General features: G+C 43.9%; 1 protein-coding gene across 2 annotated transcripts in view; it reads right to left on the bottom strand.

Moving 5' to 3' along the window:
* Window positions 1-975: 975 nt before the first annotated feature.
* The window catches only part of RAP1GAP2 (RAP1 GTPase activating protein 2), a 356,373-nt gene continuing 333,273 nt past the window's right edge, over window positions 976-24,075 (bottom strand). For both annotated transcript variants that reach the window (XM_058164269.1, XM_058164270.1), the window contains 8 exons: window positions 20,468-20,605; window positions 18,628-18,746; window positions 14,554-14,667; window positions 13,454-13,571; window positions 12,130-12,256; window positions 11,050-11,126; window positions 7,981-8,020; window positions 976-5,246 (listed from right to left, as the gene is read on the bottom strand). In XM_058164269.1, coding sequence (XP_058020252.1) covers window positions 8,012-8,020; window positions 11,050-11,126; window positions 12,130-12,256; window positions 13,454-13,571; window positions 14,554-14,667; window positions 18,628-18,746; window positions 20,468-20,605 — 702 coding nt within the window. In that variant the 3' untranslated portion in view covers window positions 976-5,246; window positions 7,981-8,011. The remainder of the gene's footprint in view (window positions 5,247-7,980; window positions 8,021-11,049; window positions 11,127-12,129; window positions 12,257-13,453; window positions 13,572-14,553; window positions 14,668-18,627; window positions 18,747-20,467; window positions 20,606-24,075) is intronic.

Genomic DNA, 24,075 nt, shown 5'->3' with positions numbered 1-24,075 from the left:
TGACTCCACAAGCCAGCTGCCGGCTCTTCAAATCGCTAGCTGAATTCGGCTTCAGGCGCAATCAATTAACAAAGAGAGAAATCTTTGCTCTGATGTCTCCCTCTCAAGCCAGCTGCAATCACTCCCAATCGCTAGCCTAATCTGGCTTCAGGCGCGATAAACTTAATAGGGGAGGAGTCTCTGCTTTAATGCCTCCGTCCTCAAGGCAATCGCAAGCAGTTCAGATCGCTAGCCAATACGGCTTCAGGCGTGATAAATTCAAAACGAAAATAATTTTATGGTTGAGGTTGCCACATTGTGGGGAATTGTATTAAAGGGGTCGCAGCACTATAAAGGTTGAGAACCACTGATCTAGCCGGTCTTTCCCAAGGACTCTGGGATAAGCAGATGTTAATAATATGAAAGCTATTCCAGCAAGTGGCATCTCCCTCTTCTTGAATGAAAAACACGGCCATCTGTTTGATAGATTGAAGGTCTGCTTGTCCTGATCGTTTTTTTTTATTAGCTGTGTTCTCTTGAAAAAGAGCAAACTCTTCATTTCCCCCCCCCCTTTTTTTTTAATAACAATTCTGTTAATGAAATCCAACCGAGAAAATGCAGTTTTGAAATAAAGGATGAGGAAGCAAGTAAAGATAAATTAAAAATAAAGGCATAAATAAATAACAGGGAATTGATTGATTACTTGCTTTTATAATTAGAGCTCTCCTGTTTCTGTTCAGTCCGGTATTATCTTCTTTAAGTTAAAATTGGTCCCGGCTAATATTACGTATAAACCTTTTAAGTCTTTTTTTTTTTAAATCAGTCTCAATATCTCGATCTCTTCTCCCTTCTCATTACAATGTTTAAAAAAAATTTCCAGCTGGCCTTCAGCAATAAACAGCAAACAGAGAATTGTAACACTTTCGTTTTCAACTGCGTAGCTCATTAAAGAACGATCGCCATTTTCACTTTGAAGTCAAATCCAAAACTTAAAAAAAAAAAATAACAGGGAATTGATTGATTACTTGCTTTTATAATTAGAGCTCTCCTGTTTCTGTTCAGTCCGGTATTATCTTCTTTAAGTTAAAATTGGTCCCGGAAGTTGGTCGCGGCAATTAGGTCTGCCGGAGCAGGAAAAAAGCCTCAGATCTGGAGCACTTTGAAGTTCTGAGGGGGCTTAACCCTTCGAGCCCCCTGGTATCTTCCAGGAGCTCTAGGGAAGCTCTACCTCTGCTTCTTTTTGCTCACCACCGCTTCTTCTCCCGAAGAGGGGGGTTTCCGAACTGCTGGACAGCTGATTGTCGCTGTCTTAGCAGTCCAACATGATCCAGAGGTTGGTGACCAGAAAGATCACCTCCATTGCCAACGGAGCCAACCAGGAAGCTCAAGATAAATTAAAAATAAAGGCATGGACTGAGAAAGTAAGCTATTCTAAATAAAGCTGCTTTTTGCAATTTATTAATATGGTTGATCACGCCGTCAGCCAGACAGGCGTTCTTGTCAAATTATCAAACCCTTCCGAGGATAGGCAGTCACTGTCGTTTGATGATATTAAAAATATCGTTGCAGGATGTAAGCTGTTCCAAGTAAAGCTGCCTTTTGCAATTGACTGACGGTGATTTGTGTCAATTATTATTATACACACAACAGTTCTTTAGTTGATGTTGGTCTTTACATGCACCAAGCTCTTCCGAAGAATCTAGAATGTCATAATATTTTGGTGTACGATACGTGTGGATCAAAGCAGTGTGGCCTTTTGTAATTGGCAGATGGAAATTTGCCAATGCACAGATTTTCTAAGTACTGTCCAAGATTTTCTGGTATGGCACCCAGTGTGTCAATAATCACGGGGACTACCACGACTGGTTTATATAATAATCTTTCAACTTGGATATTTTAGATCTTGCTAATTGTGATCGTCTCCATTTGTTTTGTCTTCTACTACCCTATTATTGCCACATCAATTAACCATACTTTCTTCTTTTCAACCACAGTTAAATCTCGTGTGTTATGGGTCAAGAATGTTTATGCAGATTCTAAGTCATCCAGGTCATGGTTGTCCTAAAGGTGCTTTTTCAAGAGGCAACTGGACTTTCTGGTTTTTCTTTGAAGAAGTTTCACTTCTTATTCAAGAAGCTTCTTCAGCTTCTGGGTCGAGAGTTTATCAGATTAGATTCGGAAATCCCACAATGTGACTTATCACACTGTTGGCCAGATGTTTAGACTGGATTTGGCATATTTATTGGGTCCTTCTCAAGGACAAAGGAGAAGCAGATGTTGTTAAAAATACCACCACAGGAATTAAGCTATACCAAGTAAAGATACTTCTTGAAATTGATCAGTGGTGATTTTTTCAATGCCGGATCCAGTGATCCTCCAGTTATTATTACTGTGGTCCGCTGCAGAGTCATCCAGATCTTCAGACTTTGGCATTTTTATCACTTATTGAAGTCCTTCCCAAGGACCTGGGACAGGTAGATGTGCATGTTTGATTGTATTAAAGGTATTGTCGTAGGATGTAAGCTGTTTGAAATGTGTTTGAATATTAGTATCTCAGGTTGGTAGTTAGGCTGTTGGTTTGAGTTCTGAGCTTGGCAATTTGGTTGCAAACGTTTCATCACTATTCGAGGAGACATCGTCAGTGTGCTTTGAGTTGTGCTCGTCTGTCAGAACACAGGTCTTTAAATACCTTTTTATGAGATGCAAATTAATCTGAATGTTGTTTGTTCGGATGTTTCTGAGTCATGGTGTGATTTTGGCTGGCTGTTGTTACTGGGCTGTAGTTAAGTGCCATCTGTGTGATGCAGATTGGCATTAGACGTAAGCTGTTTAGATTACATTAGGATGTAAGCTGTTCCCAGTAAAGCTGCCTTTTGCAATTGACCGATGGTGATTTTGTCAGGGCTGAAGGTTTTCAAGTGGTGCTCCAGTTGCTGTTATTATTGGTTTGGCTTTCAGATTTGGAGTCATTGCTGAGACACAAGAATGGATGCCAAGCCAAATCAAACTATTTTTTTCCAAACTGTCCAAGTGGGGCTGACCTGAATCTAATGGACAATGTGCAACGTAAAATGACCAAAAAACAAAAACCCTCTTAAGAACAACTGCGCCAACAAGCTTCCAGTGGCAAAGGCATATTTTGATTCACGACTGCAGGGAGACAAATTTTTGCAGGTCCAGCTTATAAAGCTGTAAGGATGGTCTCCAGTATAAGAAGCCAACGGGAAAAATTTCTAGCAGTGGGACCATCAGAAAAAAAGAAGAAGAAGAAGCAAGCAGAGTTTTGCTGGCAGCATGAAATCCCTATTATAGGTGGGTCGTGACGTTGCACGGATGTAACAGAGTATTTCTCCATCTGTAAGGATAAGCATCAGAAGTTTTTGCAGTCCAAATCACAGCAGCAGAATTCCTGTTCCTCTTCCATATCCAAAACTAATTGGCCATTGGGCAAAAGATCAGTCCCAGGGATGCCGACCTGCATTCCTTCTTTGTGCCTGATTTCCTCCCCCCCCAACTCTTTCCTCTAATACAGTGCTTTCCAAACTTTTTATTTCGTTATCCCGAAACACTTAGCAGAAACTAGAAGGGAGTGGGGTTTGCTCTTATTTTAATGTAGCAACTGCTTGCCCTGGCTTTACACTGACAGGGCAGGACACAGCTATGGAAAAATAAGAGCAAAATCCCACTCTCTCCTAGCCTTGATGATGTTACCTAGTTGGGTCATGAAATGTCTGCAAGAAAACCACCAAGCTCAGAAATCTCTTCCTGTCTCTCTCTGTCTCTGGATTTAACTAGCTTTCAGGGAGAGTGCAAACCAGTGAGAACTATATAGACAAAGACCAAATGTTCACAGCAGTGGTGGGATTCAACCGGTTCGCTGGGCGCGTGCGGTGCATTTGAAAAATGCTCCAAAACATACCTTCTACTTCAGCTGTAAAACAGCTGCGGCAATCTGCCCTGCCGCGCCAATCAGCTGGGTTTCAAACACAAGAAATATAGGTCGGTATAGCGCAGGGGCGGGCGGGCGGGCCCACCTGATCGTTGGCACGAACTGGTTCGCTCTCAGCTCTTCGTTGGAGGTACCGGTACACCCGAACCGGTGCGAACCAGCAGAATACCACCCCTGGTTCACAGGCACTGTTGCGGCTACCTATAAGTAAGATATGGGCATGTCCCTTCCACTCCACCCTTCTGATATCCATCAACACTTTCTTGAATAAGCAAAAAAAAAACCCAAACGTCATTTCTTTTCCATCACACGGAAGCAGAATGCTCAAAAGGCAGGAGAGCATTCTTGGCTCAGCACCATCTTTGTGTGAAAAATCTTACATCAGTAACAGCATAAGAAAAAAGAAAAGGTCACTTAAATCCAGGGGGGCGGGGTCTTAGTTAGGGAAGAAATTAGTCCACAAAACAGCAAAGTATTGTGATGATCAGTGGTGTCAAACTCAAGGCCGATGGGCTACATCTGGCCCATGATGTGGCCGGATCTGGTCTATCCAATGTGAAGAGGAAAGATCGGGCCAGAGTGGTTTCGGCCTGGTCTACCCAATGCAAGCAGTTTGGGGAGTGGTGTCAAACTAGCCACACCCACCCAGTCGGCCACACCCACCCAGGCCGCCACACCTCTGGCCTCCTTGGGTTCAACCACAGCCCTGATGCGTCCCTCAATGAAATTGAGTTTGACACCCCTGGTGATGATGAATATTACAACAAGGGGGTATCCATGGTAGGGTTGTTATTATGGTTTGTCGCACATCAGCCAGATATGGGCTGGATTTGGCATTTTTATCCACCTATCAAGTCCTTCCCAGGGACCTGAGATAGGCAGATGTTGATGATGTTGATATTATTATTATTATTATTATTATTATTATTATTATTAATTTCTGACATCTAAAGATTTACCCCAAAAGCAGCACACAGGAACTCAAGCTCAACAGCTACGCACAACGTTACCGATCCGTTGATTGACCAAGTAGGGTGCGGGGGGGGGGGGAGAACAGAAGCCCAGTCAGTTCTACAGTCTGTGGTACGCAATTTGGGTCCTCCGTGGGACATCCTTCCACTCCAGAGGGATAAAGCATGGATGATTACCATGGAAGAGATCTCTTCTTTTCTGGTTTTATGGAAATGATCTGCTCGGATGAAGGGCAATCCGTAGGTGGCTATGGAGCTTGGTGTGGTGGAGGGGTGCTCTCATTTGAAACAAACAGTCCTCCCTCCTACCCTGTTTAAAATGAGACAAAACACAACAAAAAAACGTCCTGCAAAAAGATGGGAGAAGGGAAAAAGAAATTAGGCTTGGAGGTCATCCATACCTACATCAAGAATAGCCTTCTTTAATTCTTAACAACACATTTAGAGAGAGGCTTTGAGAGCCATTAGCTAACCTGGCTTTTCAAACAGTAGTAGTAGTTGTATTTTATTGTCATTGCACCTCGTACAATGAAATTAAATGCCATCTTCTGTGTACATTACACATAAAAAAAATATAAAAAATAAAACACAAACACACATCCTTCACATTCTATGCAATTGAGTTGAAAGCCCCTGATATTCCATTAATATTGCACTATAAAGTAGAATTCAGTATAGTTACTGCTCTGGGATAGAAGCTGTTTTTCAGCCTATTTGTCCTTGCTTTTATTATCCTGTACCGTCTGCCAGATGGTAATAGTTCAAAAAAAAAAAAAAAGGATGCCTAGGATGAGATGGATCTTTAAGAATGTTTTGAACTTTCTTAAGGCAGCAGGACCTATCAAGCTCTTCCAAAGAGGGGAGAGGGCAACCAATGATCATCTGGGCAATGACGTTGACCCTCTGGAGTACTGTCCTATCGGCCACTGTTCAATTGGCAAACCATACAAAGGTGCAGTAAATTAAAATGGTGCAGCAGTAGAAGGTCACCAGCAGTTTTTCATTCAGTTGCTGTTTCTTGAGAAGCCTCAGGTAGTATAATCTCTGCTGGGCTCTTTTGACCAGTGCTGCAATGTGAGCGCCCCAGCTCAGGTCCTTTTTTATGATAACACCCAGAAACTTAAAACTGGCCACTTGCTTCACTTGGTCTCCATTGATAACCAAGGGCTGGATGTCTGATCTGTTCCTTCTATAGTCCACAATAAGCTCCTTGGTCTTATTGGTGTTATGGACCAAGTTATTGTCTCCATACCATGAAAGCAACCGGTCCACCTCATCTCGATAGGCAGACTCACACACCCCCTGCCTACCGGAGATGAGTCCCATCACTGTTGTATCATCCGCAAATAGTCTCTGTCAATGGAACTCACTGCCACAACAAATTTGGAGAACTTTTATTTTGGAGGGCTTTGAAACTCTTGTTAGTTAAATACAGATATCCCAAAGGTGGTTTTTCGGGAGGCAACTGGACTTTCTTTCTTTTTTCTTTGAGGACATTTCGCTTCTCATCCTAGAAGCTTCTTCAGATCTGACTGGATGGTGGGGAATGGAAGGATTTATATTCCTTGCAGACAGCCGGTCATTTGCCTCCTTTTAGAGCAGAGGTCTTCAACCTTGGCAGCTTTAAGACTTGTGGACTTCAACTCCCAGAATTTTCCAGCCAGCATAGCTGGAGAATTCCAGCTCCAGCATAGCTAGCTGGAGAATTCTGGGAGTTGAAGTCCACAAGTCTTAAAGCTGCCAAGGTTGAAGACCTCTGTTTTAGAGGGTCGCTGAAGCACTTGGAGGTTTATCTGTGTCCTCCTCAAAGAAAAAACAAAAAAGTCTTGTTGCCTCCTGAAAAAACCACCTTTGGGACAGCCATGACCTAGATGACTGAGAATCTCTACAGACTTTTAAATACAGATAGTCATTAGCGGTGATTTGAAGCTATGACGGACCCCTCCCCCCCAAAAAAAATGGAATTTATGACACGGATTTGAAGTTCCAACAACTGGATCCTTCCCCTCCCCACCGGACCTGTAACCTCAATGACCACCACCTGCCGAAATTCTTGGCAACAAAATAGCAACTTTAAAAAAAAATGAAATTGTCACGGCATTGACATTTGCTAGTTTGCGACTGAATCCAACTATGGAACAGCTGTGTAAGATCAGCATTTGATGTATTTGTTGGTTTTTTTAAATAAATAAATAAATTGACTCAGCCAAATGTTTGGAGGAAAAATGGGTCAAGTATTCTTCATATGTTATAGCCTCCAGTCCCCTAATCATCTTCGTTGTCTTCTCTGCACTCTTTCTAGATGTTGAGACTCTAGAAAGAGTGCAGAGAAGAGCAACGAAGATGATTAGGAGACTGGAGGCTAAAACATATGAAGAACGGTTGCAGGAACTCAGTATGCCTAGTTTAATGAAAAGAAGGACTAGGGGAGACATGATAGCAGTCTTCCAATATCTCAGGGGTTGCCACAAAGAAGAGAGAGCCAAGCTATCCTCCAAAGCACCAGAGGGTAGAACAAGAAGCAATGGGTGGAAACTAATCAAAGAGAGAAGCAACCTAGAACTAAGGAGAAATTTCCTGACAGTTAGAACAATTAATCAGTGGAACAACTTGCCTGCAGAAGTTGTAAATGCTCCAACACTGGAAATTTTTAAGAAAATGTTGGATAGCCATTTGTCTGAAATGGCCTAGGGTTTCCTGCCTGGGCAGGGGGTTGGACTAGAAGACCTCCAAGGTCCCTTCCAACTCTGATATTATTATTATTATTCAAGTCCTGCCACTTTAGTGAGATCATTGCATAATTGTGCTCATAGAGGAGAGACCAAAAAAAGGCCAAAACGAGGGCAGTCACAATTTTGTGATTGAAGCCCTTCTCCTCTTGTCCAGGTGAGCTTTCTTTGTGGTCTTGCTTTTTTTTTTTTTGACTGCCACTGATTGTTGTACCATTTGCAACTCTCAAAGGCCCATGATAATCATAATAAAAAACAATTGTGCCCACTAACAAAGTACCCTGTCTACCGTTATTGTTATCAATACTTGGCATTAAAAATTATTACAAACCCTGGGCTAAAGATAAGTTACCTTTTAGAGGTCCTTAGGGGTCATTCTTCAGCTAATGTGTCTGCAAACAAAGGAAACGTGTTCTGTTAAATATATAAGCATTTTTACAACCTCCTCTGACCTTCTACATCAGCCGGACTCTAATGCCTATAATCCCCTGCCTTTTCTAACAGGCACAACAATAACTACAAATCCTTTACTGCAGAAATTCTTTTCTAAGGTTCTTTTAGATCAGTTCACCATCAATGCTAGAATAGAACAAGCGGCTACAGCTCTTGCCTTATAAATACTTCAAAACACCGCCAATTTTCCCCCCTAATTACTCTGTTTCTTTCCATGAGTTTCTTACTTTTCCCTGGGCTTAAAAAAATAAAATAAACAGGATTCCAGGGGCAATCTACCCATATTTTTCGGAGTATAAGATGCACCTTAGTTTTTGGGGAGGAAAATAAGAAAAAAGCTGAGTGGCAGGTGGATCGGCCTCCCAGAATACCCCCAATCAGCTGTTCCCAGAGGTGAATTTTAGCAACAGGTTATTTATTTATTTATTTATTTATTATTTATTTATTTATTTGCATTTATATCCCGCCCTTCTCCGAAGACTCAGGGCGGCTTACACTGTGTCAAGCAATAGTCTTCATCCATTTGTATATTATATACAAAGTCAACTTATTGCCCCCAACAATCTGGGTCCTCATTTTACCTACCTTATAAAGGATGGAAGGCTGAGTCAACCTTGGGCCTGGTGGGACTTGAATCTGCAATAATTGCAAGCAACTGCTGTTAATAACAGGCTGCATTAGCCTGTTGAGCTACCAGAGGTTCCTTGGATGTGAGCTCTGTGCCTTGCTTTTTTTGGCTTTTTTTTCTACCTCTGAAACTCCATTTCAGAAAAAAATGTTTTTCTGCCTCTGAAAGCCTCCGAAACAGAGCTTCAGAAAAAAAGCCTTTGAAGCTCTGTATTGTGACCCAGGCCCCCGGCCTCGGCCTCCTGGAGGAGGATGAATCAGAGAGTGAGGAGGAGGAGCTGGCAAGGCCTGCTTCCCCTGGGCCCTCTTCCTTTCTAGCACCGCCCCAGGAGGAAGAGGAGGGGCTGGCAAGGCCTGCTTCCCCTTGGCCTTCTTTCGATTTGGCAACACCCCAAGACCAATCTTGGCTCGATGCGAGACTGCGAAGACATGATCAGCGTTCAGAGGAAACAGTGGGGCAGGCCCAGGGATTGCTGAGTCACAAAGCGATACCCACAGGGGATAAAAGCAGGAGGAGGAGCTTCTTGGCTCTTTGTGTTGGACAAAGCTATTGTTGTGCCTCGTCTTCCCTCCTCTCCTCAGCCGGGCCCCTCCCGTCTACACCCGGGCCTGTTATCAGACTCAGAGTCTGATAATGAAGATGAATAGCCTGTCATGCCTCCAGCCCCCGGTCCTGGCCCCATGCCTGGACAGGATGTCAGGAATGAACAAACAAACCTCACTCCTACAGCGTGTGAGCAGGGAGCCAGCCACGTGCTGGAATTACCGACAGCAGATTCAGCTGAAGAGAATTCACAGTGGGAAGATCCTCGCTTCCGGAGATCTGAGAGGCGACGCCAGCAGAAGGAAGGGAGGGGCAGGCCTGGATAAATGCTGAGTCATGGAGCCACACCCCACAGCCTATATAAAGGACCTGCTTGTGGCATTCCAACCTTGAGTCAAGCAAAGTCTCATCTAGTTTGCTGAAGTCACAACTTGGACTGCCTGCCTGCCCTGAGAAACCTGGAAGGAATTTAGCAAAGCTGCAGAGGCTGCATTGCCCCGCTTGATACGGACTTCCTAGACCCGGTCGTCGGAGTGGGAGTGGGACACAACAGCTGGGAATTTCGCCGGCAATCTGTTTCATGGATAGAAGAATCTCTTTGTGAGTGACTTTTGCTTTATCTGTAATTTCCTGGTTACCTCGGTAACAGACCGTTTCAGAGATTTTGGCAGGCGCATGGGGAAATGTGGCCAGAACATTTCTGTGCCAAAAGGAACCCAGCCAAGTGTAAATAAATTGTTGGCAGAAGGCCTTTGACTGACTTTTTCTTGGGAGTGTTGTGGGGGGAAACAGAACACTCTGTTTGGGGGCTTCTTTTCTTAAGCTTCGTTTCTGATGCTTTTTTCAGCCTCTGAAACCTCCGTTTGAGAAACTGGGCGGGGCTACATTCGGAGTATAAGATTTTCACCCTCTTTTTTTGGGGAAAAAGGTGCGTCCTATATTCTGAAAAATACGGTATTTTAATATATCATTTGAGATACAGTAGTTCATGAGATCCAAAGTCGAAAAGATGCTTTGGAGGGGAACAGGTGAGCCCCTGACTCCATCTATTTAGGTTTCCTTAAAGAAGCCATGCCATTTTCTGAGTTTAGACAGTTGCCACGTGGTCGCCAAAGAAACATCTTTGAGTTAAGGAAACATTGAATCAGTGGCTCCTTAACTTAAATGTATATTTTCCAGGCACGAAGCAGCTACCGTGTCAATCCTGGAAAAGGCAAAACTTCTTTAACCAAAGAAGAATTGTATTTCACTAAATTCAACCACAGGTCACCAATATACATTGGAATCAGATGTTAAGCATTTGAAAGTCAAGATGTCAGAAACAGGGGTGAAATCCAGCAGGTTCTGACAGGTTCTGAAGAACTGGTAGCGGAAATTTTGAGTAGTTCGGAGAACCGGCAAATATCAGCTCTGGCTGGCCCCAGAGTGGGGTGGGAATGGAGATTTTGCAGTATCCTTCCCCTGGAGTGGGGAGGGAATGGAGATTTTGCAGTATCCCTCCCCTGGAGTGGGGTGGGAATGGAGATTTTGCAGTATCCTCCCCCTGCAATGCCCACAAGCCACGCCCATCAAGCCACACCACATCTACCAAGCCACGTCCACAGAACCGGTAGTAAAAAAAAAATTGGATTTCACCACTGGTCAGAAAGATCAGGAAATAGGAAGCTTCTGCTATTTGGGGAGCCACCACTCCAAAGGCCATGCTGATCTACCTCTTTTTTTGCTTGGAGATGTAAGAAAACAAGTCCCTGTCTTGATTTACTGTAAGGGAAGGCAGGTACGTTCATCTTTACTTACCGGGCCAGAGCTTGAATGGCTAAGTTTATCAAAGCGAAATTTTAGATTTGATCTCGGAGAATTTCTGCTTTTTATATCTGCTGGGACAATACCAAAAAAAAAACCAAAAAAGCAAAAAACAAATCAGTTTCTTTCTAATTATTTATTTGGAAGATTCAGAACCGATATCAATTAAAACAAAGGAATGAAAATCCCAGCAATGATTAAGAATTCACATTTCATGGCAATACCAATATTTACACATATGCCATGTCATATCTCTCTCCCTCTCTCTCTCTCTCTTTTTCTCTCTCCTCTCTCTCTCTCTTTCTCTTTCTCTGTCTCTGTCTCTCTCTCTCTTCTCTCTCTCTTTGTCTCTCTCTCTTCTCTCTCTCTCTCTCTCTCTCTCTCTTTCTCTTTCTCTCTCTTTCTCTTTCTCTCTCTCTCTGTCTCTGTCTCTCTTTCTCTCTGTCTCTGTCTCTTTGTCTCCTTCTCTATCTCTTTGTCTCTCTCTCTCTCTCTTCTCTCTCTCTCTGTGTCTCTTTCTCTTCTCTCTCTCGCCCCCTCTTCTCTCTTTCTCTCTCTTTCTCTCTCTTTCTCTCTGTCTCTTTGTTTCTCCTTCTCTGTCTCTTTGTCTCTCTCTCTCTCTCTCTTCTCTCTCTCTGTGTGTCTCTTTGTCTCTTTCTCTTCTCTCCCCCCCCCTCTTCTCTCTTTCTCTCTCTTTCTCTCTGTCTCTTTGTTTCTCCTTCTCTGTCTCTTTATCTCTCTCTCTCTCTCTCTTCTCTCTCTCTGTCTCTTTGTCTCTTTCTCTTCTCTCTCTCCCCCCCTCTTCTCTCTTTCTCTCTCCTCTCTCTCTCTCTTCTCTGTCTCTTTCTCTCTCTCTCTCTCTCTCTCTCTCTCACACACACACACACACACACCCCTCAGGTGTCATGGGCTTGGTTAATATTTAGATGGGCGACCACCATGAAAATCTCAGCGCAATTGACTAGACTACAAAGTTCCTATTCCAAACGACAAAGCTAAGCTACCCTACTTGAGGGTCATCTTTACCAGCAACGTCATACAAAGCCCATCCAGATAGAGTTTAGTCAAACTCACCAGTGGGGCTCCTGCTCATGATAACAGGGGTTGAGGCGGATGCTAAATTTGGATTCTCGATGCTTTGGGAAGGACTGTAAACAAATACATCTTGCTTATATGGTGATGCAGTTGAGGACTGGCTGCCCTGTGAATTAAAGAAAGTCCTGGTATTATTTGGTTTTGTACACTGTCCTTTCTCCTAAGCGAGTCCAGAATACATTTTGTGCTGAAGACATTTTTCAAAAAATAAAATAAAAATAAAACAAAACCAGTGAAAATAATATGTGTCTCTACAATGATCACACTTTCCTTCCCTTGATGTTAAAACCAATCTCTCGACATAACAGGGAAGAGAGAGGGAGTAGAGACGGTATTCAGCTGGTTCAGATCGGTTTGCCCGAACCGGTAGCGGAGATCAAGGATGGGCCCGGGTCCGCCCACCCGCCCAGGCTCTATGCCATCCTATTTAGGCACCTTTTAATACATAATATGCTAAATGAGTTCTGTTTGGTTCAGTAGCTTTTGCCACTTCAGCAACAGAGTGGTCAATGCCTGGAATGCTCTACCCGACTCCATTGTTACATTCTCAAACCCCCATAGCTTCAATTTTAAACTGTCTACTGTGGACCTCACCCCATTCCTAAAAGGTCCGTAAGGGGGTGTGCACAAGTGCCTACCGTCCAGTGGTGAAATGTAAAATTTGTTACTACTGGTTCTGTGGGCATGGCTTGGTGGGGGGGTAATGTGACTGGGTGGGCATGGCCACCTTTTTTTTTTTACTTTTAAAAGCATTTTTTCTACAACCTCTTCAGCCGTAGAGGTTGTAGAAAAAAATGCTTTTAAAAGGTTCTGATGATCCCAGCTGAGTTGCCTGATTGCCAGAACCTTTTAAAAGCATTTTTACAACCTCCTCAGCCGAAGAGGTTGTAGAAAAAATGCTTTTAAAAGGGTCTGACGATCCCAGCTGAGCAGCGCGATCATCAGAGGCTTTTTTTTTTTAACTTTTAAAAGCATTTTTTCGGTCGAAGAAAAAATGCTTTTAAAAGTAAAAAAAAAACCTTTGATTATCACTTGGCTCAGCTGGGCATGGGGGAGGGGACAGAGATTTTTGCTACCAGTTCTCCGAACCACCTGCCGCCATCACTACTGGATCGGGTGATCCATTCCGAACCGGGAGCATTTTACCCCTGCTACCATCCCTGTCCCACTGTCTCATTTATTTCTATTCGTTACCTGTGCTCATGTCCATACTTATACCTGTTATCTCGTACATGTTTGACAAACTAAATAAAGTAAAATAAATATATACGATAAAAAGAGCCGAGAGCAGAAGTTGTCTTACCAGGCTTTCGTATTCTTCCATATTTTCACTCTCTCCTGCAGTGCTGCTGAAACTGCTGGTACTTGAGGAGGAACGGGAAATATTTGACTTTCCATTCTCTTTGAGTTTAATGAAAGGCCTGGCAGACAGTGAGAGAGAAAAACAGAAAGTCCCCTATCTAAACAATGGAATTCTGGATAACAAGCAAAAAAATGAAAAAGCCAATAAAACACTCAGAATCAACTCTGAGAAAAAAAAAATGTTGAGGGCCTGTTTTTTAAAAAAATGGTTGCCAAGATAGCAAACATACAGGGGTGGGATTCTACCGGCTCGGACCAGTTCGGGCAAACCGGTAGCTCCAACAATCAGATGGTAGCGAACCGGTTCACTCTGACAATCAGCTAGGCCTGCCAGCCCACTCCTGCGCTTTACTTACCTTTATCTTCGCAGCTGATTAGTGCGGCAGAGCGGATTGCCGTGCCTCAGCTGTTTTAATTCCCTAGCACTAATGCTAAAGGTGATTTTTCATTGAACTGCGCACACACACATGTGAAACGTGCGATCACCGAACTGGTTGTTAAACCGGAAGGATCCCACCATCGCAAACACACATATGTTTGGATTCCCCAACATCCCAATCTCAATGTGTGGAAGAAAACCCAGGTCTTCATGGTGTTTTAGAAGGCTAAGGATGTGAAGACCGCACAAAGACGAACATAGGCAAAGGACCATCTTCCCCTCACGCCACAAAACAACAACAAGAAAACAATCCCACAGCTAAATTACACCCAGACTGGAAAAAAAAGGAGAATTTGCAGAAAAGACATCAACTACAAGTTGATGTTGTTTGTATAATTTGTCCCTTGGTTCCTCCAACCCCGAAGTCAATAGATGACTCCAACAAACCCATGATGTATCCCAAGAATCAGAAAAGTCTCCACCATTTGCTTCCATCATGTTTGAGTTCCATTAATTCCTGAAAACTTTAGTGGTGGGTCGTCCCATGTGTGAAATGGTGAATCCACGGCTTTTACTGGATGTCACTAACCTGAATCCCGGAAAATTATTACTCCACTTGAATGCCATCAACCAATGAGTTTAAAATTGCACCTTGCTTTTACCTCTCTTTGTTGGGACAGATTTCTGGAGAACTTGGGTTTGAGGACGCCTCTGACTTCATATCAAGGGAGGCATGCCCTCCATCGGGGGTCTTGGGTGTTCCTGAGCCACTGTCACTGTGGAGAAAGAGACCAACAGAAGAGAATAAGAGCGGCTCACAGCAACTTACATACCATCCAAAAGAGACAATATGTCAGCCTCCACTCACTACTACTTTATTACTTTATTACTTTATTACTCTGGGTAGTCTGTCTCCTGATTTATGCATTTACTGCTCTGCTTGCTATGGCTATCATAGTAACGGGGGTGGGGAGAAGAGTGCTGGAGGAGATACTGTGTAAAGAAGTGAAGTAGAGGCTTCTCTTCAAACTTGCTTGGCAGTTGGAAGGTGGGCTGATAACAGTCAAGGTTAACAGCCCGAACATACCAGAGGGATAGAACCATCTTATGATGCATACCACGTACCTCTAAGGGAACCTGGATTGGACAAGGCTGACCGGACCAAAGGGAGGAGGGCTTCGGAAATATTTTCCTATATGTAATTTCCGTGCCAAATGCCTCAGAGCTTGCTTTCATTTTGTTGCTTTCAGTTCATACTCAGTAAAAGTACCTATCTCTAAAAACAGTGGAGTTGGGGTTTTTCTTTCTTGAGTATTGAAAGGAGGCACACCTGACACAATAAAAAAAAATACCCAAGAAGGAAACAAGACTACAGCACATCTTCTCCAGATAAACGGGGATTAACACCAGACAAGCAATCAGGCAGAAAATTATACCCTAATGAAGGAACTACCAAGAAGAACCGGCAAATACCACCTCTGGCTGGTCCAGACTAGGGTGTCAGGCCTGGAAACCATACTAGACTTTAGGGTTCCAGACGCTGCCACATTTTTCCCCTGAGGGGAAGAAGGGGGGTTGAGGGGTATGGTAACATTCTTCAAGCGGTCAAGGTCGGATGGTGTTCACATCTGCGGGAAGAGTGGCGAGAAGATATTCGAATGAACTGGGAGAACGTGGGACCATGTGACCAGCAAAGGGGTCATGGGGGTGGGACTCTTGGGGTTTGTATAACTGGGAAAAGAATCCGGAAGTTCAGTTTTGGAATTTCACTCATCGTGTGCCAGTTTCCTCATGCTAGTAAAGAACTCTGAAAGACAATGGCTTCAGAGTTTTTTTCATGCAGAAGAGGTTTTTCTGGAACCTCGACATTGGGTGGGAATGGAGATTTTGCAATATTCTTCCCCCAGGAGTAAGGAGGGAATGAGAATTTTGCAGTATCCTTCCCCTGGAGTGGGGTGGAAATGGAGATTTTGCACTATCCTTCCGCTGCCACGCCCAGCAAGCCACACCACACCACGCCCACCAAGCCGTGCCCACAGAACCAGTAGTAAAAAAAAATTGAATTTCACCACTGGTTTACAGCCTTGCAGCTTTAAATCTGCATTACACTGACAATCTATTTCTAGCCTCATATTCAAGACACCAATATCCTGTTGTCCCAGTTTTCAAACTGTGATATAGGAAGAGGGTGGTTTAGAGGCTCCTCAGAGGGAAAGTTATCAGAGTATCTTTCTTTTCCACATTGCAAATTGATACAACAAATCTAGGACAATCCAGATTTGAAAGCTAGGAACCAAAGAGACTGGGACTGCGAAGAGACGAGCTTAAGACACGAGCTTAAGAGCTTAAGCTCTGCAAAGAGACGAGCTTAAGACACATATATTTATTTGTGCAGGGCTGGCCTAGGGTTTAATTTTAAAATTATTTTTAAATGGGGTTTTGTATTTTTAACTATAGTTTTAAATTTGGCCTAATGGAATAAGTTTTTTAAATGTTGTTTTAACATGTATTTATTGTACACTTTATGTTTTATAAGGCTGTAAACCGCCCTGAGTCCTTCGGGAGATAGGGCGGTATAGAAATTTGAATAATAAATAAATAAAATAAATACTGAATATATGAAAAAGAAGAGTCACACTTTTTCTTCTTCTGGTTTTCTTTCTTTCTTTCTTTGTCTTTCAGCCACCAGAAGACAAAGAAGTATGATATTTCTGAAGAAGATGAGGACAGATATCTTTTTTCCCTTTCTTTTAAAAACCTTGGAGTAGGGAGAGAAATTAAAAAGTAAAATAGACCTGGTGACTGCATCTTTTTCTCAATGGAATAGTGCCTTGTCATCCAGTTTTTGGCTGTGCCATTATTGGTTGGGAACCTGCAGAGAGGTTTAAAAGTCTGCAGAGATTCTCAGTCATCCAGGTCATGGCTGTCCCAAAGGTGCTTTTTCATGAGGCAACTGGACTTTCTTCTTTTCTCTTCTGAAGATGTTTCGCTTCTCATCCAAGAAGCGTCTTCAGCTCTGACAGGATGGTGGGGAATGGAAAGGTTTAAGCCGGTGGTGAAATCTAATTTTTTTTACTATCGGTTCTGTGGGCGTGGCTTGGTGGGCGTGGTGTGGCTTGGTGGGCGTGGCAGGGGAAGGATACTACAAAATCCCCATTCCCTCTCCACTCCTGGCGGAAGGATATTGCAAAATCTCCATTCCCTCCCCACTCTGGGGCCAGCCAGAGGTAGTATTTGCCGGTTCTCCGAACTGCTCAAAATTTCCATTACTGAACCTGACAGAACCTGTCAGAACCTGCTGGATTTCACCCCTGATTGAAGCTCCTTAAAGATAGCTGGTCATTTGCATCCTTTTAGAGCAGGGGTCTCCAACCTTGGTCCCTTTCAGACTTGTGGACTTCAACTCCCAGAGTCCCTCAGCCAGCAAAGCTGGCTGAGGAACTCTGGGTGTTGAAGTCCACAAGTCTGAAAGGGACCAAGGTTGGAGACCCCTGTTTTAGAGGGTCACTGAAGCTCTTGGAGGTTGATCTGTGTCATCAGGGTCACCTGAGTAGTGCTCCTGGTTCCTGTAGTCTCCAATTTTTTTTCCCCTCTGGAAATCCATTCCTACTCCCATTCCTACTCCTTGTTCTGCAAGGAGCATGAATCCTTCCATTCCCCAGTAACACTGAACTTTGACAGGCCCATCCTCATGAATCCTGTCCTTTATCCATTCCTCTCTGAATTGAATCCAAGTTTGTAGCCAACACAACTTGTGTCAATGAATTCTAGAGATTTATCAGTTGCCTGTTTAAAATTATTATATTTTTTTACATTTATATCCCGCCCTTTTCCGAAGACTCAGGGCGGCTTACAGTGTATAAGGCAATAGCCTCATTCTATTTGTATATTTACAAAGTCAAATCTCCTTCTAATCAATTTCACGGGAAAACCCTCGTCATAGGCTTTGGCAGGAAGGAGTATTTTATCCTTATCCATCTTCCGCATGTCTGTTGTGACCTAGGCCCCAGTAGGTAGTAGGAAACTCAGTCAGTGTAAAGTAAACAAACTTTATTCGAACAGCTGAGAATTACTTCATTCTCAGCGTAGTTCAACTAAATTAAAGCAAATTCCTCCCAACACAAATTCCTCAGCCTTATCACCAACCTTGATCTAATTAGACAAACTGCCAAAGGCCTTTCTTGGCAAAAGTTCAGAAGACACCCATACAAAACAAATGCAACAAGACGAAGCTATCAACATTGTTTCCCAGCAAAGCCCAAATGCTGTTGCTGGTCTTTTAAGCCTTATGGGAGGGGCCAATCATCTCTTGGCCCTACTCCTGAGTTGTCTGCTTTGCTTTAACTGCTCTTGCCTTCTGGCAGTTCTTCTCATGCGTGCATTAGGAACAGACTCCTCCTGTTCCTTTGCCTCACTACTGTCAGCTTCTGGAGGCTCTCGAGTCTGCACCTCACTCCCCGATGGCCCTGGCCCCTCCTCAGCCTCCAACTCAGAGCCCTCATCTGGGCATTCCCCAGCCTCCAGGACTGGCCCAAGCATTTCCTCAGCCTCATCGCTTAGTCCGACTCTGTTGCAAGCTCCGCAGGCTGCTGGCGGACCACAACAATGTCATGCAGGATTCTTTACAACACAATAATGCTCCCCTCTCACCCCAAAGCTGCCATTTCTCTAGCTAAAACATTCCAAAGGCCCCAGTTCAAGGCACCCCAAGCATAAACACGTATTTATGGAATTACCATCGGCTCTGAGGTTCTGCTTGGCTTTCGGATCCAGTGTGCAAACGGGGAAATAAGCCCGATCGCCTCTTTATAGGACTCCTTGATTGATTCTTGGCTGTTGCTGCTGCTAATGGAGGCTGAAGAAAGAAACAATTGATCCCAAGTTCTGGGCAAAGATACTCAGCAATCATCTACCGTATTTTTCGGACTATAAGACGCACCTGACTATCAGATGCACCTAAATTTAGAAGAGGAAAACAACCAAAAATAGTTTTTGGCCTCCCTTTTTCTGGGCCTTTTGTCGGCCATTTTCCAGCCTTTTTTCTATCCATTTTCAAGGCTTTTTTCGGCCCATTTTTGAGGATTTTTTCAGCCCATTTTCAAGGCTTTTTTCAGCCTGTTTTTTCCCTGGAAAAAATGGGTCGAAAAAAGGCCTGAAAAAGGCCCAAAAACAGGGCATGTGGAGGCCAAAAAACGGCCAATGTGTAGGCGGGGCTACTGCAATATTTGGTCTATAAGATGCACAGACATTTTCACCCCATTTTGGGAGACAAAAGAATGTGTTGAAACATACAGTATGTTCTACATTTTCTTGCATGGAATTCTCTGTTCATTCTATTCCGCAGCACAAGATCCTTGTGAGGAAAGCTGAGCTGAGAGAGAATGAGAGTCGCCAATCCAAAGCTGCCGTAACTGAATGACAGCTTGAACCTAGATAACTCATCCAAGTTCAACACCTCAACCACTACCCTACAGTTAGTCCTTGATTAACAACCATTTGTCTAGTGACTTTTCTAAGTTACAACGGCACTGAAAAAAAGTACTTATGACTTGTGTTTCACAGTTACGACCTTTCCAGCAGCTCCATGGTTACATTTTGAACACTTGGCAACCGGCTCATATTTATGACGGTTGCAGTGTCCTGAGGTCATGTGATCCAGCTTTGGCAACTTTCTGACAAGCAGTCAACGGGGAAGCCAAATTCGCTTAAGAACTGTGTGTTACTAATTTGACAACTGCAGTGATTTGCTTAACATCTGTGGCAAGAAAGGTCATAAAATGGGGCAAAATTCACAGCAACTGTCTTGCTTAGCAACGGAAATTTTGGGCTCAACTGTGGTTGTAAGTCGAGGACTATCTGTACACTGTATTTTCTTAAATTCTATTCGTATACATCCTTCCATTGAATTTGGCTTCTTTCTTACTATAATCCAATGTCACTTTTCAGTCTGTAATCACCTTGAGGCAGAGATCATGCTGTGTTTATGTGTACAGAAAGAAAAAGCATGTGGAGAATTCATGGAGTTGAGCAATCAAGATTTAAAACAAAGAAAGAAGTAGTCTTTGAAATGTCACAGGCCAAAGCCAATCAATGCTAGGCACGGCCATTTTATTTTTGGCCCAAATTCACAGAATTCACCTTCCCCAGGGGTGGGATGCTGGGGGTTTGTAGGGGTTCAGGAGAACCTCTAACTAAGTGCAGTTCGGAGAACCCCCAAATCCCGCTCCTGGCTGGCCACACCCATCCCTCCCCTCCTAGGAATCCCCACGTTTTTGGATGCAGGTATGTGCAGGGTGCGTGCAAAGAGTTGGGGAGGGTGAAAAATGGGCCTATCAGATGTTCGGGTCAGTTCCGGCCTCCAGAGGGCCTCCAGAGCCTTAAGGAGGCCATTTTCGCCCTACTGGAGGCTCGAGGAAAGCCTCTGGAGCCTGGGGAAGGCAAAAACGCCGCCACCCCCGCTGTGGTGCAGGAGGCCAATTAGGCCACGCCCACCATGGTCACGTCCATCCAGCAATCAGCCAGAGAACCCCTTGCTTTTGGACTGAGCTAAATCATTCTAAATTGCATGGCACTTACAGAGAAGGTGGTCTTGGTTACTTCAACACTGTTGTGCACAATCCCGCCACTCAAGCTCCCAGGGATTCCTCCAGACTGGTGCTTCTTCTGGCTTCCTACCATGGTTTCCATGGAGTGGCTGCGGACGCGGATCGCTCTCTATCAGATGGAATAAGAAGAAGGTCAAGATCAGGACTGGAAAAATTTGGACATAGTTGTGTTATTTATACCCAAGCATAGCTGGACAAATCACAGTTATCTCTCTCAATAAGATGCTAAATAAAAAGCACCATCCATACAGAAGAAGGCAGGATTAGGAAAAAAAATTTTTTCAGTCTGAAGGAGGCTATAATTGGATGTTTGCAGCCCAAAATAAGACCTCTCCATACTGTGACATTTTCTTGCAGGTCCTACGTATATTTATACACTGACTTGTATTTAGAGATTGACTGATAAACTGAAAATCAATCCATGTAACCTCCTAACTAAACATTAAGTGTTCGTTCAGATTCCTATAAAGGTGACAGTAGGATCTTTGACCAGTCTTGTTGTGGCTCGCCCGCTTTCACCGCAGCCGGGGCCTTCTTATCTGCTTCCGAACGCTGAGGAATGTCCTAGTATGCCTCCCGGCCCCAGCCCTGGCTCCATGCCCAGACAGGCTGAGGAGGAAGAAGTACCTCCAGCCCCCAGCTCTGGCTCCATGCCCAGGCAAACGGAGCAACTAGACCCCTCCCCCTCCCCCACAGCATGTGAGCCTGAGGAAGGTCAATTACCAACAGCTGCAGACTGGAGTGACCCTCGCTTCAGAAGAATTGATAGGCGGCAGCAACAGAAGGAAGGGAGGGGCAGGCCTGGATAAGTGCTGAGTCATGGAGCCACACCCCATGGCCTATATAAAGGATCTGCTTTCTGGCATTCTCTGAGTCAGGCAAAGTCTATCTTATCTTGCTGAAGTCACTTTCTGGTCTCCTGCCTGCCTTGAGAACTTTGCTAGGACTTTGACAGAGCTGCAGAGGCACACCTGATTCGGATTTCCCTGACCCGGTCGTCAGCGGAGGAATGGGACACGACAAGTCTCTCTCCCTCCTTCCCTCCCTCTCATCTCTCTTTGAGGTCCCTGGTGGTCTCTGAGCTTGTTGTTTTCTTAGAACTTAGTATAACTTTATTGTCACTTGGAATGTACACTAATCGGCATACATTAAAATGAAATTATGTTGCATACAGCCCTCAGAGGGTCTCCACCTCCAATGTACACTATGTAAACATGACTAAATAAATAAATAAGTATATACCCACATATATTATATGACCCAGAGAAACAACACAGTCTAGTTCGGATATAAACATGTACATGGCGAGAAAAACAAATCTTGCGAGTTTACCAGACAGATGGCATAGGGAACAAAGCTGTTACAGAATCGGGGAGTCCTGCTAGAAATACTTTGAAATCTCCTCCCAGCGGGAAGCAACAGAAACAGACTAATAAAGTGGGTGTCTCTAACAATGCTTTGAGCTCTAAGCACATAGCGCTTATAAGCAGTATCCTGAATAACGGAAGGAGTTTCCTATAATCTTCTCGGCTGTCCTTACCACTTTCTGGAGGGACTTTCTATCTGAGGCACTGCTGCCACCAAACCAAACAGGGGTGCAGTTTGTTGCAGATGTTTCTGCAGTCCACTAACGATGTTACCCGATTGGGCAATGAAATATTTGCAAGAAAATAACCACACTCTGAGAGCACCAAAACCCTCCACGGTTCCTTTGAAGTACAAATATTCTCTTCTTTTGGTGCCTCTCTCTTTCTTCTCAACATCATGCTTTTCTTATTGTTGTTACTTTTCCTAATATTCATACTAATACTAAACTTGGGCCAAGAGTAGAACATGGTTATTCATATTAAAAAGAGGTCACTGTCAGGCGCAAGCAAACAGAACCACTTGTGGATAGGCCCGAACAGATATTTTATTGCTGATCACCTATATTACAAGAATCTTGCTAGACTATCTGTCCTCCCTTGGGAAAAGGCAGAGAGATCTAAACCTAAAGATTTGATCTTAGATCTTTCCTCCCTCAAGCAGACTCTAAGCTGGAATGTTTCTTTACTCCCACTAGCAGGGGTCCCTCCCCTTCAGTCAGTAGCTCCACAACCGTCACTAAAATATAGGCTGCATCTGCACAATGGCCTTGACCTGATTATTGAATTAACCAGGTGAAGAAGGAGAGTGCAAAAGTTGGCTTGAAACGCAACATTAAGAAAACTAAGATCATGGCATCTGGGCCTCTCAATTCCTGGCAAATAGATGGGGAAGAAATGGAGGTAGTGACAGGTTTTATTTTCCTGGGCTCCAAAATCACCGCAGATGGGGACTGCAGCCAAGAAATTAAAAGATGCTTGCTCCTGGGGAGGAAAACTATGGCAAATCTAGACAGCGTTCTAAAAAGCAGAGACATCACCCTGCCAACTAAAGTGCGTCTAGTCAAGGCTATGGTTTTCCCAGTTGCAATGCATGGCTGTGAAAGTTGGACCATAAGAAGGGCTGAGCACCAAAGAATTGAATTATGGTGCTGGAGAAGACTCCTGCGAGTCCCTTGGACTGCTGGAGCTCTTGCCTCACAATCAGGAGGTTGTGAGTTTGATCCTAGGTAGAGGCAGATGTAGGGTCTCCTGCTTGGGTAGGGGGTTGGACTTGATGGCGTGCAAGGTCCCTTCCAATTCTGTTAATCTCTTGAATATCTGCAAAGTGATCAAACGGGTCAGTCCTAGAGGAGATCAACCCTGACTGCTCTTTAGAAGGCCAGATCCTGAAGATGAAACTCAAATACTTTAGCCACCTAATGAGAAGGAAGGACTCACTGGAGAAGTGCCTAATGCTGGGAAAGATTGAGGGCAAAAGAAGAAGGGGATGACAAATGACGAGGTGGATGGATGGAGTCACTGAAGCAGTCGGCGTGAGCTTAAATGGAATCCAGAGGATGGTAGAAGACAGGAAGGTCTGGAGGAACGTTGTCCATGGGGTCGCGATGGGTCGGACACAACTTCACAACTAACAACAACAAAGGGGTCTGCACGATATCTTGCACTATAAAGTCCCATATTAAGCAAGGTTCATCTTTATTCGTCTTGGACAGGAATGCCTTGAATGGAGCCGGGGTACAATACAAAGTTTTCCAGTGATTTCCAACTTGCAGTGTTTTAAGTTAAAGTCTGCCTCCTGTCAAGCTCAGTCACCGGTTACAACAGCCATGTGGGATTATTTGGCACAATGCAGAAACTTTGCTATTGTTTTCTTTCCAGTTCAGCTACAACCTTCAGTGGCCTCCCAGTGAAGTACTAACCAGATTCTGCTTAGTGCTGGAACCTATTTGTAGACCAGTTAACTTGAAAGCCTCACAATGCACCTCTGTAATCTCCTTCGATTGGCTGCAACGATGCCATATTAACTATGGAGAAACTGCTCACTGGATACAGCATATGGAAAACTGTCCCTGTGCATTTCAATACAGTTAAACCTAAAGCTGAAAGTGAGAGTGCTCTGAAGCTAAATCCAACAGGGAGAGCAAAGCAAAAAAATGTTTGACGTAGATCTATAGGAGCAAAACTTTCTTAAGGACTTGTTTAAAAAGAGAAA

The sequence above is a fragment of the Ahaetulla prasina genome, chromosome 1, assembly GCF_028640845.1.
Source record: "Ahaetulla prasina isolate Xishuangbanna chromosome 1, ASM2864084v1, whole genome shotgun sequence".
NCBI lineage: Eukaryota > Metazoa > Chordata > Lepidosauria > Squamata > Colubridae > Ahaetulla > Ahaetulla prasina.
The sequence above is the reverse complement of the archived record's forward strand: the minus strand, read 5'-3'. Positions and strand labels throughout refer to the sequence as shown.